At 33.7% G+C, this 14,985-nt stretch overlaps 1 protein-coding gene across 1 annotated transcript in view; it reads left to right on the forward strand.

Annotated features, from left to right (window-relative positions):
- KLHL1 (kelch like family member 1) overlaps positions 1-9,530 on the forward strand; it is a 210,684-nt gene extending 201,154 nt beyond the window's left edge. The window contains exons 9-11 of the mRNA XM_054163103.1: positions 3,986-4,198; positions 7,082-7,253; positions 8,931-9,530. Coding sequence (XP_054019078.1) covers positions 3,986-4,198; positions 7,082-7,253; positions 8,931-8,990 — 445 coding nt within the window. The 3' untranslated portion in view covers positions 8,991-9,530. The remainder of the gene's footprint in view (positions 1-3,985; positions 4,199-7,081; positions 7,254-8,930) is intronic.
- The last annotated feature ends 5,455 nt before the right edge of the window (positions 9,531-14,985 follow it).

Below are 14,985 nucleotides of genomic sequence, written 5' to 3' on the forward strand. Positions count from 1 at the left end.
CAAAGGCAGTCTGATCTTTTGAGGTTGGCTTGTCAAACTGAATTTAAAAATGGCTTTTCTGATTCGTTATCAAAGGTTTGTGATGATAGCACCGTGATAAATGCTTTTGATCCATCCAGTCATGATTTCTCCTAATGTCTCATCCTTTGAAACCTCTGTGCCATTTTCTATCCAGTTTATACGTATATGTATACAAATATTTAGGAATCTCTGTCCATCTTGATACAAAAAGAAATGACCAAACACTGAAAAGATGTCCAGCTCAGAGGAGACTGAATTTGGTCTAAGTTACTATGTAGACACAGTGTCTGAATAAGCTGAAATAGAGACCATTGGGGAACAGAAATCTATAACATCTCTACAGGCAAAACTTTCAGCTATGATCACTAGAGATAAAAGTACTCAGAACTGAATGCTTTCATTTCCTTCGTGATCTTCCTCTCTAAACAGTGATAATTATACTGGAAATCCCAACAGTTTTGATGGGATACACAATGAAGTGCAGTTAACAGAATATTTCCAATTCAGAAATTAATGAAGATATGACTGTTATGCCATTATAATTACTGTTATTTCTCAGGCTTTCTTTTAATCACACTATGTTGAAAATAAAAACTTTACAATATTGTAAGTACTAAAAAGCATTTAAGAGGCATGACATTTAGAAGATGTCAACAGTCACACATAATCTGGGAGAACCGCTGCACTGGTTAGGCCACACCTTGAGTACTGTGTCAAGTTATGGGCCCCTCAGTTTAGGAAAGATGTTGACTTGCTGGAACATGTCCAGAGAAGGGCAACAAAGTTTGTGAGGGATTTGGAACACAAGCCCTATTGAGGAGAGACTGAGGGAGCTATTCTATTCTATTCTATTCTATTCTATTCTATTCTAATTTTAAATGAAAAAAAATAAATTAGATGCAGTAGTACTTTGGGTAAGGTAAAACTGCTAGAATAATACCGTAAATAATGTAAAATTAACAATCAAAGCAAAACTGAGGAATTTGAATTTGCTAAATTCAGACTCGCTGAATTATCTTTCAACTCTGCATTCCATAAGTATTTACACATGAAAATTAAATTCTACTTGCTAGTATTTTCAACAAATCGTTCAGAGCAGAATGTCTTCCTGACACAGCTGGTGAGCAAAGCAACTGGAGAAGGAGCCCTGCTGGACCTGTTGTTTGTGAACAGAGAAGGATTTGTGAGCGATGTAATGATGGGGGGCTATCTTTGCCACAGTGATCACAAAATGATAGATTTCTCAGTTGTTGGAGAAGAGGACGTTCATCAGAATTGCCACTTCCAGAGGGCAGACTTCGGCCTATTTTGGAGAGTGTTTGACAGAGTCCCATGGGACGCAGTCCTGAATTGCCAAGGAGCGCAGGAAGGCTGAATGTTCTTCAAGAAAGAAGTCTTAAAGGCACAGGAATAGCCTGTCCCCATGTGCCAAAAAAGTCATCAGGGAAGGCCAGCCTGGCTGAGTGGAGTCATTTGATTGCAGCTTAGGGAGAAAACAAGAGTTTACGGTGGTTGGAAGAAAGGGCAGGCCACCCAGGAGGTCTAAAGCCTATGAGGATAAAACCCTAATAGAAATTAGTCTGGCTTTGCTGTAAAAGAGAAGAAATACTTCTCTAAATATATTGGCAACAAAAGAGGGATTAAGAAGCATGTATATCCCTTAATATATGTAGGGGCAAACATTGTTCAAGGATAAGAAAAAGACTGAGGTCCTCAATGCCTTCTTTACCTCAGTCTTTAGCAGTAGGACCAGTTGGAGGAGAACCAGGAGATTGTAGTGAGGTGGATTTTGACTTCTTCTTCCTAGTGACAAGTGGTAGGATGAGAGGAAATGGCCTCAGATTACACCAGGGGAGGTGTAGGTTGGCTATTAGAAGAAGCTTCTTCTCTGAAAAGATTATCAAACGCTGGAACAGGCTCCCCAGGGAGTTGGTGGAAGTGCTTGAAGGTACTAAGGGACATACCTTATCCCTAAATTTGGTAGAGTTAGGAAATGGTAGAGCTTGATGATTTTAAAGGTCTTTTCCAGCCAAAAAGATTCTATGATTCTACGTGTGTTTCTCCTGTGTAGGCTTCATCATATCTGCCAGCCTACAGGGAATGTCACCATACCCCAGATTTCACTTTGTGCAACTGAACCAAGACCCACCTTTTAAAATAATGATAACATCCTGGGAGACACCTACATGTAAATGCTTTTATTAATTATTAATGCAAATGCATTTGGATCACATATGTAAATTCTTTTTAGTACTGTTCTACGGTTCTTCTCTGCTGAAAAAATTGTGGTGGTGGCTGATGTATTAAGTTGCTCTCTAGGCTTGACTTGTTACCCTGGGCACAACAACAATTTGGACACTGCAGAAACCCACAGATTAGCACTTACATGCAGATGTCTTAGTCTCAGATTGGATCCCACTTCTAGATATCTGATAGTCATAGAGAAAGGTAAAGGGCTGGACCAACGGAAATAGTTGTTATAGAAGTGGATTTACATTAACGTCTTTCACAGAGGAGCGCTGGATTAAGTCTAAGTATGTCTGTCAAGCAGTACAAAAATACTCTGTGGCCTCAGTGACTTATTTAGTGGTAGTACATTACTTCCTTATTCATCAGCATCCATGCCACTGAAATGTAATGGTAATGCACATTTAAGTAGCTCTGAATTCATGGAGCGCTTAAGACAGTAAAAGCTTCCAAATGAATAATTGCTTCGCACAGACAGGTTTTGCATCCTAAATTGCTCAGTCGCTGGACTTTACACTAGCCTGTGTTTCTACTAGTTAATCTCCAGGTAGTGTAGAAAAGGCAACAGACTGGAAAATGATTCATGTAAGAAATGGATGCAACATGGTAATAGTAGAAAGAACAATCATTAAGTGTTGGAACTGTTCAAAAGGGAGGAAGGAAACAAGTTTCTTGCCTGCAGATAATTGCAAATACAACATAGTTTTTGTTAAACCGCATTTTTGCTGTTTCAAATCTAAAATACTTCAAGTTTTCCATGATTTCCCTAGAGAAGGCAATCTTCATTATCTATCCTGATGAAGAAAATCAACATGGAGTGCCTGGGAGTATCATTTTGTTACTTGCTGAGTAGGCATGTTAATGTTAGTGTGGGGAAAGACTTTGATGTAACCAAGATCCTTGAAACCCAGGAAGTATTTTTTAAAAATCCATGTATAAAAACAGAATATGATATTCTTTTCTGCAAGGCACTGCATATTTGATCTCAGCTGTAGTGCAAGTGTAAAATTCATTTTGGACGTGAACATCCCATTGATAATTTTGCATATGGATTAGGCTGCATACTGGATCAAAGACTGGTTACAGTTTTCCATATGGGTTGTACTTAGCATACAGAGCTTATGCAGCACATACAGTATATTTTCATTCTTTTTATTTTTTTTCTCAAGAATGGAGAAGCTTGTGAATCTATTCTGTTTTAGAGAATTATACAAGACAGAATGCTAAAATGTAGGGCAGTAGTTGTCAAGGCTAATTCTCACTACTTTAATACATCATAAAAACACATTGAAACTGTTATAAATTGATTGCATATTTCAGGTTTACCTGCATTGCCAATTATAAATTAGAACTTTTACATCCACCACACAGATGATTAGCAGTTAGGCAGTGATACTGCTTATATGCTTTATAATTTTATTTAGACCTATAGAGACAGATCTTCATGCCAATTAGGGCACTCTTGGCAGTATATATTCTCAGTGAAGAATGAAAATATCCATGACCAGAAAGAAAATAGCTTCCTTTCTATTTAGGTGGGCAAAGCACTGAGTAGTATGTGAGTTTGGTAATAATACCTAAAACATCTCATTGCTGACTATATGAAATTCATATGATCTTGAGATGAAAACATAGATGTTCATTGGTCTTTATTTTTACAGTTCTGAGCTCTGGTTTTATTAACATTATTATTTCTGTGGTTATATTTATTTCTTAGGTTATATTCAGTTGGAGGTCGGGATGGAAGTTCTTGTTTGAGTTCAATGGAATATTATGATCCTCACACAAATAAATGGAATATGTGTGCTCCTATGTGTAAGAGAAGAGGAGGTGTAGGAGTGGCTACATGTGATGGCTTTCTTTATGCAGTTGGAGGCCATGATGCTCCTGCTTCTAACCACTGTTCCCGACTGCTGGATTATGTAGAAAGGTATCTAATTACATGTTTAGGGGTTTTTTAATACAAAATAATGGCCAGTTGCATAATTTTCATAGATGAGTGATGGTAAAATTTAACAGATGTTATTACTTCAAGAAGTACCAAATTATTATTTACTTGAAAAAGACAATTTTAGAAGACAATTTCTTTGAAGATTATTTTCCCACTTTTTTTTTTTCTTCACAGTACTATTCCATATTTTCATCTACACAAAGATCACTATTTTCACATCTCATTTAAGAAATTCTGGGGTTTTTTAAAGCATGATATTAAAACACTGGAGTCATAAACTAAAATTTGTGGAGATAAGAATTAGGCTTTGAAATATTCTTATAACCCCAAACTGTTTAGAAGTGTTTTATAACACTAAAAATAAAGCCAAGCAAAGAAGAAATACAGAATTGCTTGCATAATGGATATTTACAGTACATACTTCCTTTAGCAATACTGCCACTTCCTGAGGTGTTGAAATAAAATAGTAATTTTGTTTGTCTGCTTTTCAGAAGATGGGAAAGTACAATGTTGTATTCCTTTTTAAATGTCAAATAACTCTTTCCTTTCTAAGAATTACAAAATTTTGATATATTTTGGCAGATTTTATAAAGTAGCTTGCTTTTCCAAATGTTACTGAAAAGTTGACAGCTATTAAAAACATAAGCCATTGATCTATAGTTTTCCCCCTTCATCTCACCTTGATTTCAAATTGATTTCTTTACACATTCAGGAACTTTTGTCATAACCCTTCTCACCTTAGGGCATACCTAGTTATTATAAAGATTAAATGTACAATGATTTGTAGTAGAGGAAAGGATATAAGAAATCTCAGACATTCTTCTGGCAATTAAAAAAAAAAAGTTCTTGTTCAGTTCTATTTTGTTGACAGAATTGAATTATAAGGATTCTGTTTAACCTTGTATAACTGTTTATATATTTAAAAAAAGGCAAGCCTAAACTTGTCAATTGATGTGGTTTCCCTGCTTTGGCACCTCCTCACCTTGGTCTTTGTAATTCAAGAGTAGTGTATCAAAGTCTCTCTTAAAATGTATTGCCTTTAGGCAAGTGAAGATGTATTGCGTGCTGGTGCATTTCACTGCTTGGGAAACTCAGCTAGAGGCATACAATACTGTTGTTGAAAAATGTCACACAGTCTTTGAAAAAAAACATTCCATTTTTTTTTTACATATGCATCTCCCTTTTACATACTCAAGCATTCTTTTAAAATAATTTCCAGTTTTAAGTGATTTTTCACATGTCTAGATATGTAACTCAAAAATTCTTAAGGAAAGATAGCAAAATGAAAGAATAAGTAAAATGAATACAATCAAAAGAAAGAAAATAAAATTAACATGATGATACAATCAATTGAACAGTGTTTGAGACATTAAAAATTGAACATAAAATGTTAACATCTTATTTTCTGAAGAATTTGCAGGCTGTAGGTAAGATATTTTTGTTTCCTAATTTGTATTTATGTGTGCAGAGCAATTTAATCAAGGTTAAAGGTTGTATTTATGAACCAAAAGGCAGTTAAAGTAAATCAATGTAGCACTGTTGTTGCAATATTTATATTCAAAATATTGAAAATGTTCTGGTGTGCAAATATAATATAAGACTTCAAGAAGAGTTCCTAGTAGTTGCCCATTGAAAATATGAATAACTGAAACAGTTACAGGTACCCTTATACTCAACCTCTCTAGGAAACGTCCAGAATTTTCTTTTTTATAAAACATATGTATATACAATTTACTGCAGGATTAGAAGCTTCTAGTTAATAAAGGCTAAAGTACAAGAAAATATGTTGAAAGAACATGACTCCCCTCCATAAAATGAACTTAGAGCTAATTCTTTCTCTTGAAGTTGTAGGAGAAAGTGGTTTGAGGCCTAATCTTGTAGAACAATATAGTAATTAGAATTCCTGAATAATTCTTCTAGAGCAGTTACCATGTTCGAAGTGTGATCTACCTTATACTTAAGCAAATGATTCAAAGGATTTGTATCCTTTATGTTTGTTTTCTCCACTGATTATTAAGTGGCTCTACTACATAGAGATGTCTAAGGATAGATTAAATTAATTCTATCATATAGTGATTCTGTATTCTATTAGTAATATTAGTCAAAATGAGACATCTAGTTTAATCTAATATGTCCTTAATCAAAGATGTCTAGTAGCAAACTGAGTGGGACTATGAAAAGTTGATTAATTTCTTATTTATGGCTGTCTAAAATGGGTACATTTGATTTCTAACATTAACTAGTTTTTTGTGTTGTTAATGAATATATAAATTAATGGCTTAGGATAAATTTTTAATTTTTAAATAACTATCATTATGCTAAAGGATTTTTTCCCCTCGGTTGTGACAGTTATGTCTTAACTAATCTACATTGAACAGATACCAGGAGAAGAATATAAATCTAATGCAGTTAGGCATATCCCCTGAATTCTTGACAGCTTTTCTGGCTATAAACAATGTATAGTATAATTTTAGAAATAAAAAATGTAGCCTAATATATACAGTTTTAGAAACAATATTTGTTAATATGCTACAAAAATCATCTTTTTAAAAATATATAAATACAAATACATATGCTTAGAGCTATTGCTCTTATATCCTTCTCAAATCTCTTTTTGTGACACCTTATGTGACAAATATTTTAATTCATGCCAAAGGTTAGCTGACCAAAAGCACCTAAGAAGCATTCAGCAATGTGAACTGAAACACAATAAATCAGATTTCTTTTTGCTGTTAGAAAGGACATTTTTGGAAAGGATGCAAAAGGATTTCCTTCCCAAGGAAAAGACTACATTCAAGTGAAGATCAGCATGAATTGACACTTAAATCTTCTACCCTGGGCATTCACTTTCTCTTTACTCAGGTATGATCCAAAAACTGATACATGGACAATGGTGGCTCCACTGAGTATGCCTCGAGATGCTGTTGGTGTCTGTCTCCTTGGTGACAAATTATATGCAGTAGGTGGCTATGATGGTCAAACATACCTGAACACTATGGAAGCATATGATCCTCAAACTAATGAATGGACACAGGTAATCTTAAAGTCTGGTTTTTTTTTTCCATCTGTGACATGTTTTGATAGTTGTACATAAAATCTTTTCTTAAAATACTGTATACTATCTGATGTAGCCATAGGCATAAAAACAGTTTTTCTATTTTACCAGATATGTCAGGAATGCCCTCTGAATACAAGAAAGAGAGAATTAGATTCCAAGACATTGGAAAAGGATAGAATAAGAGGTTATTAGGAATGTTATCATATTCCCTTTGCAGATAAATTTCTCTTCTGATCAATTTTTTTAGCAAATTAATTTTTTTCGTCTTTCTTCACCCAGAAGAAATGTCATAAAGAATATGAAAATCGGTCTGGAATTTTACTTCATAGATAGAATTTCCTGAAGGTCCTTCATATGAAAAATTGTGTATGTTATATAGAGAGCTAAGTTTTCATTTCATTGATCAATTATATTTTCTTCTTTTTGATGGATATTTTGAAATGTTTAATTATATGTACATTCCTAATGTTGAACCATGTAAGAATTAGTATGTATAACAGAAATTGTGGTATAGTGCAAGAAGCTGGCAACTCATGATTTGGTTTTAAAAGGAATGTATTTTATTATATCAGTGTAGTGCTTGGAAAGATTTGGATTCATAGCAAAGACTTAAAAAGAAACAAAGGATTATTTCAACAATTTCTGCTATGAATTCTGTTTTAAAACTTTCTGGGAAAGAAATTTGTTCCACCAGTGTAAATATTTATATCTGAATCAATCGCCCTAAATTCCCTTTAAACTTAGTGAAGAAAAGTACATGCTTTGAAAGCATGACCTTATTCTAAAATAATAATTTAAAATAAGCCAGATGTATTATAATTTTTAAAAAATTCAATTTCTTTTTATGATTATAAAGGTAGACTTCTGGTGTCAAGCTTAAAGATGGACATACATGATGTAAAGTTAATGCAAAACCCCACCTTTTCTTATATACTGTTAATTAAATTACAAGAAAGCATTCTTATGACATTTGGTAAGAAACAAAACATCTATTTAGATAGTCTTTTCCCCAAATCCAACACTCCACATAAAAACCTTATGAATAACAACATTTGGACAGATAGGAAACATGTAACACTTCTGCTTTGATACATACAGTACTATTAATTACAGTGTACTTTCATTACTATCATTTTTGCACATATAAACTTACTCTACTGTGTTAGTTTCAGCAAGATTGTCTCCTAAAGTTATTCATCCTTGTGTTGTCTTGGATAGTGTCTAAAACTGCCAAACTTACTCTAAAGGGTATTTGAACCTGTTCAGGAATGCTGAAACCATGCAAGTTTGGTACTGGTAGTCTTGACCTCAGGGACTAAAATGGAAGGATCAGCTACAATCTACAGATTATAGAAACTCATTGTGTATCAGCAGTTCAAAAAAATTGATGACAGCTTTTGTTTTGTTGTGTTGGTTTTTTTTCTTCTGTTCTCACACTTTCAAGTGTAAGTTGTTAGATGTGACTTTAAAACTACAGTAGTGAGATATTGTGGGGTTTTGGTGGTTTCTTTTTAGAAGTCTATGTTCGTTTTGACCATTTAATTTTGGCCATTTTAGAATAATGTTGACGCAGCACTTCGGAAATCTGCATGGCTTGTTCCTGTTCAGTTAACTTGGTTTTGGTGGTGTTTGTTGTTTGTTGTTTTTTTTCAGATGGCTTCCCTAAATATTGGAAGAGCTGGTGCCTGCGTTGTGGTCATAAAACAACCATGACTTTGCCATCATTGCTTAGGATTTTACTGACTGTGAAATCATTATTTTTCTATCAGACAACGAGAATGATACCTTCATGATTTACACAGTGAATACTCTGTTGATCACAAACTTGAAGAAGTTTGGAAGTGAGAAAGATTGTTTATGCCCTATAAAATCATGAAAACTGTTCACAGTCAGTGAAGAAGGAAAAGAATCAGGCTGCTGCAGGCACAAATATGGGAATGAGGAATATTAAGTTCAGGGGCTGTTTTCAGGAATGTGTCCAGGAGGACTGGGTAATCAAGGGACAGCTCTACAGAAGGAGCAGGAGGGAATACAAGAACAGATTTCATGGCCACAGGAGTTTTGACTGCAGAAGTACATTTGATGTCCTTTAAAGTGTGTATTTCAAAAGGGAAAAATCAATAGTAATATGAATTCTTTCTGTTCAAGTCTTGTTTTCAAATGGATTATTGTCATCATGTTTAAACAGGCAGCTTGGTTTTTACTGAAGGGCAAAGGTAGAAAAGTCTGGATATTTGAGTTTTATTCATAATGACTCAGCCATTGCTCTACAATAGGAAGCAGAACAAACCTAAAAGTAAACCTCAGCTCATGTAAAGCTTGAAAATTGGTACTGTTCCTTCACTACATCATAGAAGAAATGAACCATGACCAAAACAGTTTATAGAGCCTCTTTTAACATTTTAAAAGAGATAAAAACACTGCATTTTATTTATTTCTGTTGTTTGTACATAAACAAATCAGCCTGATTATAGCTGCCAATTTATGACTTTCCACTTATGACTGAGAATAACTGCAAGTGGGGAATTTAGAGTAAATGCAAATGAAATAAGGAAAATTAGACCATTTGATTTAATAAAGTTCATATGGCAAATATACTAGTGTCATCTGTGCTTCTCTTTAGGGTTGATAATTTTTGGCAGTAATGATACTTTGAGCTTTTGCCTTGGCAGGAGATTTGACATTGATGCTTTCTATCTGCTCAGCTGAATCAGCTAGAATCCTAAGGTCACTAATGGAATATGAAATTCTGCTGTTAAGGGAGGCATAGGCTCTAAAAACAGGACTTTACTTTTTCTTTAAAGCCTTGATGATCCTTTAGGAAATATTTTATGGTTCAAAAGTAGAAACCTCACAGTCCTGTGTCACTAGCAATTTTGAGAAGGAATTCTGTCTGTAGTTAGAGGAATTTTCCTAGTGGAAACATTTGAAATCATTTGAGGTGAAAAAATGCATACAGTCTCCTACTTGTGATGTTTCCTTGTGTCTTTCCTTCTAACATCATCAGCACATGTGGAGATCTTTGTTTTCTAACCTCAGTATACAACTTTAAATATTTTAAATGCTTCTCTGTCCTAATTAGAAATCATCTGCAAAATCTTCAGTATTAACTAATATAGTCAGATATATTACTCAACTAGCTTTTGAACTGCAATTAGTTTTCCAGAGACAAGCATCTTCATTTTTCTCTAATGCTAACAACTTGCTGAATAAAAAAATGTTACCTCTCTACAAGTTTTGATTCATATACACATAAGCTTCTGAGACCAAACCAAGAAGTTTCTGGAATTACACCTAAAATCAAATATAGACATTAGCATTCAGTTCTACATCGATACCTAATGAATTTAGAAATTTAATTTTATTCTCAGAACTTCCTTTTGTTTATGTTCATATACAATAGAAATATGATCACTTACATGTTGACCTTAAAAAAAGGATTATTTACATAAAGAGCAATCCATAGCAGATTTTTTTCCTGTGCCTCAGTCATTCATATACACAATTTATCCTGAATTTTATTTTTTTTTTAGTTCTCAATTTCCTTTTCCATTTTCAATTGGCCTTTTATTTCTCAAAAATGAAACATTATTTTCATGTGAAATTTTCCACACTATTTCACCTATTTTACGATGGAAGGATAAAATTATTAATTTGTTTCATTTAAGTTGCATAAAATCTACCCACAATAAAAAAGCCATATTTGGGTTTCCAATTGTTTTTATACACCTGCATCATTGTGTTTTGGAGTTTCTTCTAAAGATAATTTAGTGGTTATTTATTTATTTATTTATAAGGTTTTCTTGCCATTATATTTATTCTTACAAACAAGAATAGTTGATTTCAGGATGGATTCAAATCAAGATGGTTGTGGTTCATTAGGAACCTTTCTTTATCTACGAGAGTTGAAGTTGCTTGTAATAGACTGAGTTGTGCTGAGCACTATTACACATGCAGAGAAGGAGCTGTGTTTTGAAAAGTCAGATTATCGCACCACTGTTAATCTAGCATGGTACCTTATCTCTCACAATGAAATCAGATCTGCAATAGGTATTAATTTAAATTAAGTCAATAACTAAATTCCTCAAAATGCTGCTTGTAAATTTTGTAATTAAATATTCTAAGTCTGTTCTAAAAAAATTGCATTTTCACTGACTTTTATTCACCATAGCATGTCTTTTCATTCACAATCTCAACCAATCTTTATTTTACATTATCTCTATTTATTCATGGATGTTTTATTTATTTTTTCTGGTTTTTTCCCTGTTGTTGCCATTCTTGTATATGAACAGATTTGTATTAATCAAACATAAGTTAAAATAATTAAAATTAAGATCCTCTAGGTTAATTAAAGTTAAGATCCTTGGGGCCTACTGTGAAGCCTTGTATTTCTCTGTTCTTCTGCTATTTCTTGCTGCTGTTGCTTTTGAGATAGGAGGAAAGTCAAGGGCATGAGTGCAAGAAAAGCTATTTTTAAATGGATGACTGTTCAAATTTTATATGAGGACAGAGAAAATAGTACTGACAGTAAGTGGTCATTCTTGTGCCTGAGAATTTATATTGAAAAGATTGATTTAAGGGAAGTATTTTAGTGCAGATGAAGGATTATTTCCTTCAGTATCATTCTCTTCTATAGAAAACAGCAACCATGACCACTGTTTTAAAAATGCTCATATTAAAATGTACCTAGAAGCCTTTATATATTATACAGATTATTTTATATGTTCAGAAGGCCCAAATAAATTACACACACACACACTTTTCAATTACTTAAATAACTCACAAGTGGCTTTGAAGTAATACAGGTTTTAATGGCTCAGATCTCAATGTCCATGAACAACCTGTCCATTGTGATTATGAATGAAATACAGGGTTTCCACAATAGAATTCACACTTCAAAAGTCTTTTCTTATTAATGGGCTCACAGTGGACTAGGCATAACAAAATATATCCTGTTATCTGTGACTATTACATTAGTTATTTCACAAGGAATAAATAGAATATATTTTTTTGCAAAGGCTTAAAAAAAAAAGCTCTTGTATCTTAGGAAATTGCAGTAGTAAATTACATGAGTAAATCTATAATTTCATGGGAAAGTTAGATATTTGACTGAAACTTAGATATTTGACTGAAACTTAGATATTTGACTGGGCACCTGTGTGTAATTAGATGGTACAAAACCATTTACCTAGTTCAAATTTACCTAGCCTGGAACAGAACATGAAGCACTTTTTTTTGCCTTTAGCATTTCCCCCACATAGACCTGTGTTTAGTTTTGTGTGTTTACAATCCAGCTGTACATTTTCTCTTTGTAAAATATTTCTTTCTCGCTTTTCTTCCTGCCTCACTCACAGTTTCTGCTTATATTGAATTTCTACCATGAGTCACATTTTCCCTCAATAATGTTTCTGATGAAAGCAGCAATTCCTTACTATGCTTTCTACAACATGGATGTGCATGACATAAGAAAGAAAGGTTTATATTTGTTTTCCAGAGATAAAGTTCTTTGAAATTCCTTTCTAACAATGTAAACATTCTTAATAGAGATCTTACATTTATTTCAGATTACTCCTACTTAAAAAAAAAAAAGGAAAAAAACAACCAACCAAAAAAAAAAAACCAACCCAAAAACACACCCAACAAAAAACCCCTGTGCATTTAGTCATGCAAAATTTATCATAATCCCAGTACAGGCATCCAGATGTCTATGTGTTCATGTTTGTGAATGTATCTTCATTGTTTCCAGGTTTGTTTTCTAATCCAGAAGAGATTTCCAGTTGAGTGAACAAAAAAACCAAACGCATTACTTACAACTCATATTTGAAGCTTGTGTGTAATACGTACAAACCATAAATCAAGATCCCTCATGGATTGTGGAGCATGTTTTCAACCTTGGTAGATGTTTCATACAAAATTATCTTTCTTACAAATATAGCAGCCCTTGTAATTGAATATGATATTCATTAAAATATTAGAATAGAAAATACTGTGTGAAGGATAAAATAGTAAAAGAACAATAAATATCTCAGAAATCTAAGAAGAATGTTAGGGAAACACATTTTTGTTGCTTGCAAGAAGACATTCCCCAACTGCACCATATTTCATTCCCAACAGAAACAATCTGATTTTAGGGAAATAATTTTGCAACCAGTCTACTGGCTCATAAATTGAAATACCATTTGAAAGCACTAATTTTTTGTGTTATTTCTTGTAAAATAGGGACTTGATTTTGTAGGGTCACTGTAAAAGAATAAAAAATGTTATTTATTCCAATGTAAAAATCTCAGTATAGATAGACAGCATCAGTATAGTCAGTAACTAACTACATACGTTCAAATCTGAGAATGTCAAGTTCTTGGACATTTTTGCATCTCCTGTACCAAGCAGATGCGTATACTTGGTAATACAGACTTGCTGCCAGCTCAGAATTTCAATATGTAAAAGTAACTCCAGAAATATTTCTCTTTAAAAATAGAATATCCATGCAATATGGATCTATTTTAACTTAAATGAGAATGTATAAAATATTCAGCATAATAATTATTCCTCAGCCTTATTCCAAATCCGGTGTAAAGCTGCTCAAATTGGCATAACCTTACATTTCATTGCAAATTCCCTCATTACAGTTCTGCTTCATAGTACATGGGGATTAGGTACACTTAGGGGCAGAAAGATGCTTCAAAATCGTTAAATCAGCAAAACTTTGATTTTCATGTGCAGGACTGCAACTGTTGGAAATTAAACCATGAAGAAAATTGCTAGCAGAGGCAAGAAATGCCATGGCAAGGAAAAAATACACTTTGTGATAACTGCTATCTACAGCTTCCCCTTGGGGATCCATGGATCTGCCAGATCCTAGTATTATAAAATCATAATGCTTCTAGTTAGAAGGGACTTTTAATGGCCATCTAACCTAATCACCTCTGCAGTGAGCAGGAACATCTTTAACTAGATCTGGTTCCCCAGAGCCCTGTCCAACCTGACCATGAATATTTCCAGGGATGGGGCATCTACCACCTCTCTGGACAATCTGGGCTAGTGTTTCACTACCCTCCCTGTAATAAAGAAAATTCTTCCCTATATCTAGTCTAAACTTATCCATTATCCTTTGTCCTGTTGCGACATGTCCTGCTAAAAATATTGTTCCTACCTCTCTTATAGCGCCCCTTTAATTACTGAGCAGACATAATAAGGACTTCATGAGGCCTTCACTTCTACAGACTAAACAATACCAAATCTGTCGCACTCTAAAGGTTTGGAAAACCATCAAACCTGTAGTATAAGCAATTTACTCTTCTGTCAGCCTGGATTTTCCCAGCCTAGATTTAGCATCACCAGATGCTTAAAAAAAATACATTCAAATAAAATTAAAAAATAAAAATAAAAAATCCACTCGTGCAGAAGTCCAGTACTCTTCAGAATTAGATCTGTGAGCCAGGTTCATGTTCAGTCTTCTTCATTTAGATGGCTAGGCTGTTTTAAAGTCCAGTATACTTAGTGCACTATTTGTAATGTAGAGGCTGTTCCCAATAAAGGTTTGCAGGAATAAATATTGTTCCAAAGGCAAAATATTTCAAGTCAGTAGATGAATATTCAGTTTAGTTGGCTCCACATCACTTGAGTTGCATAATTTTCCTGTTTGTTTTGTAAAGGTGCCAATGTGACTAACACAGATCTAATCATCCAAATTAGTAGAAATCCTAACCAA

Source organism: Dryobates pubescens, chromosome 7 (genome assembly GCF_014839835.1).
Source record: "Dryobates pubescens isolate bDryPub1 chromosome 7, bDryPub1.pri, whole genome shotgun sequence".
In the NCBI taxonomy this organism is placed as follows: Eukaryota; Metazoa; Chordata; class Aves; order Piciformes; family Picidae; genus Dryobates; species Dryobates pubescens.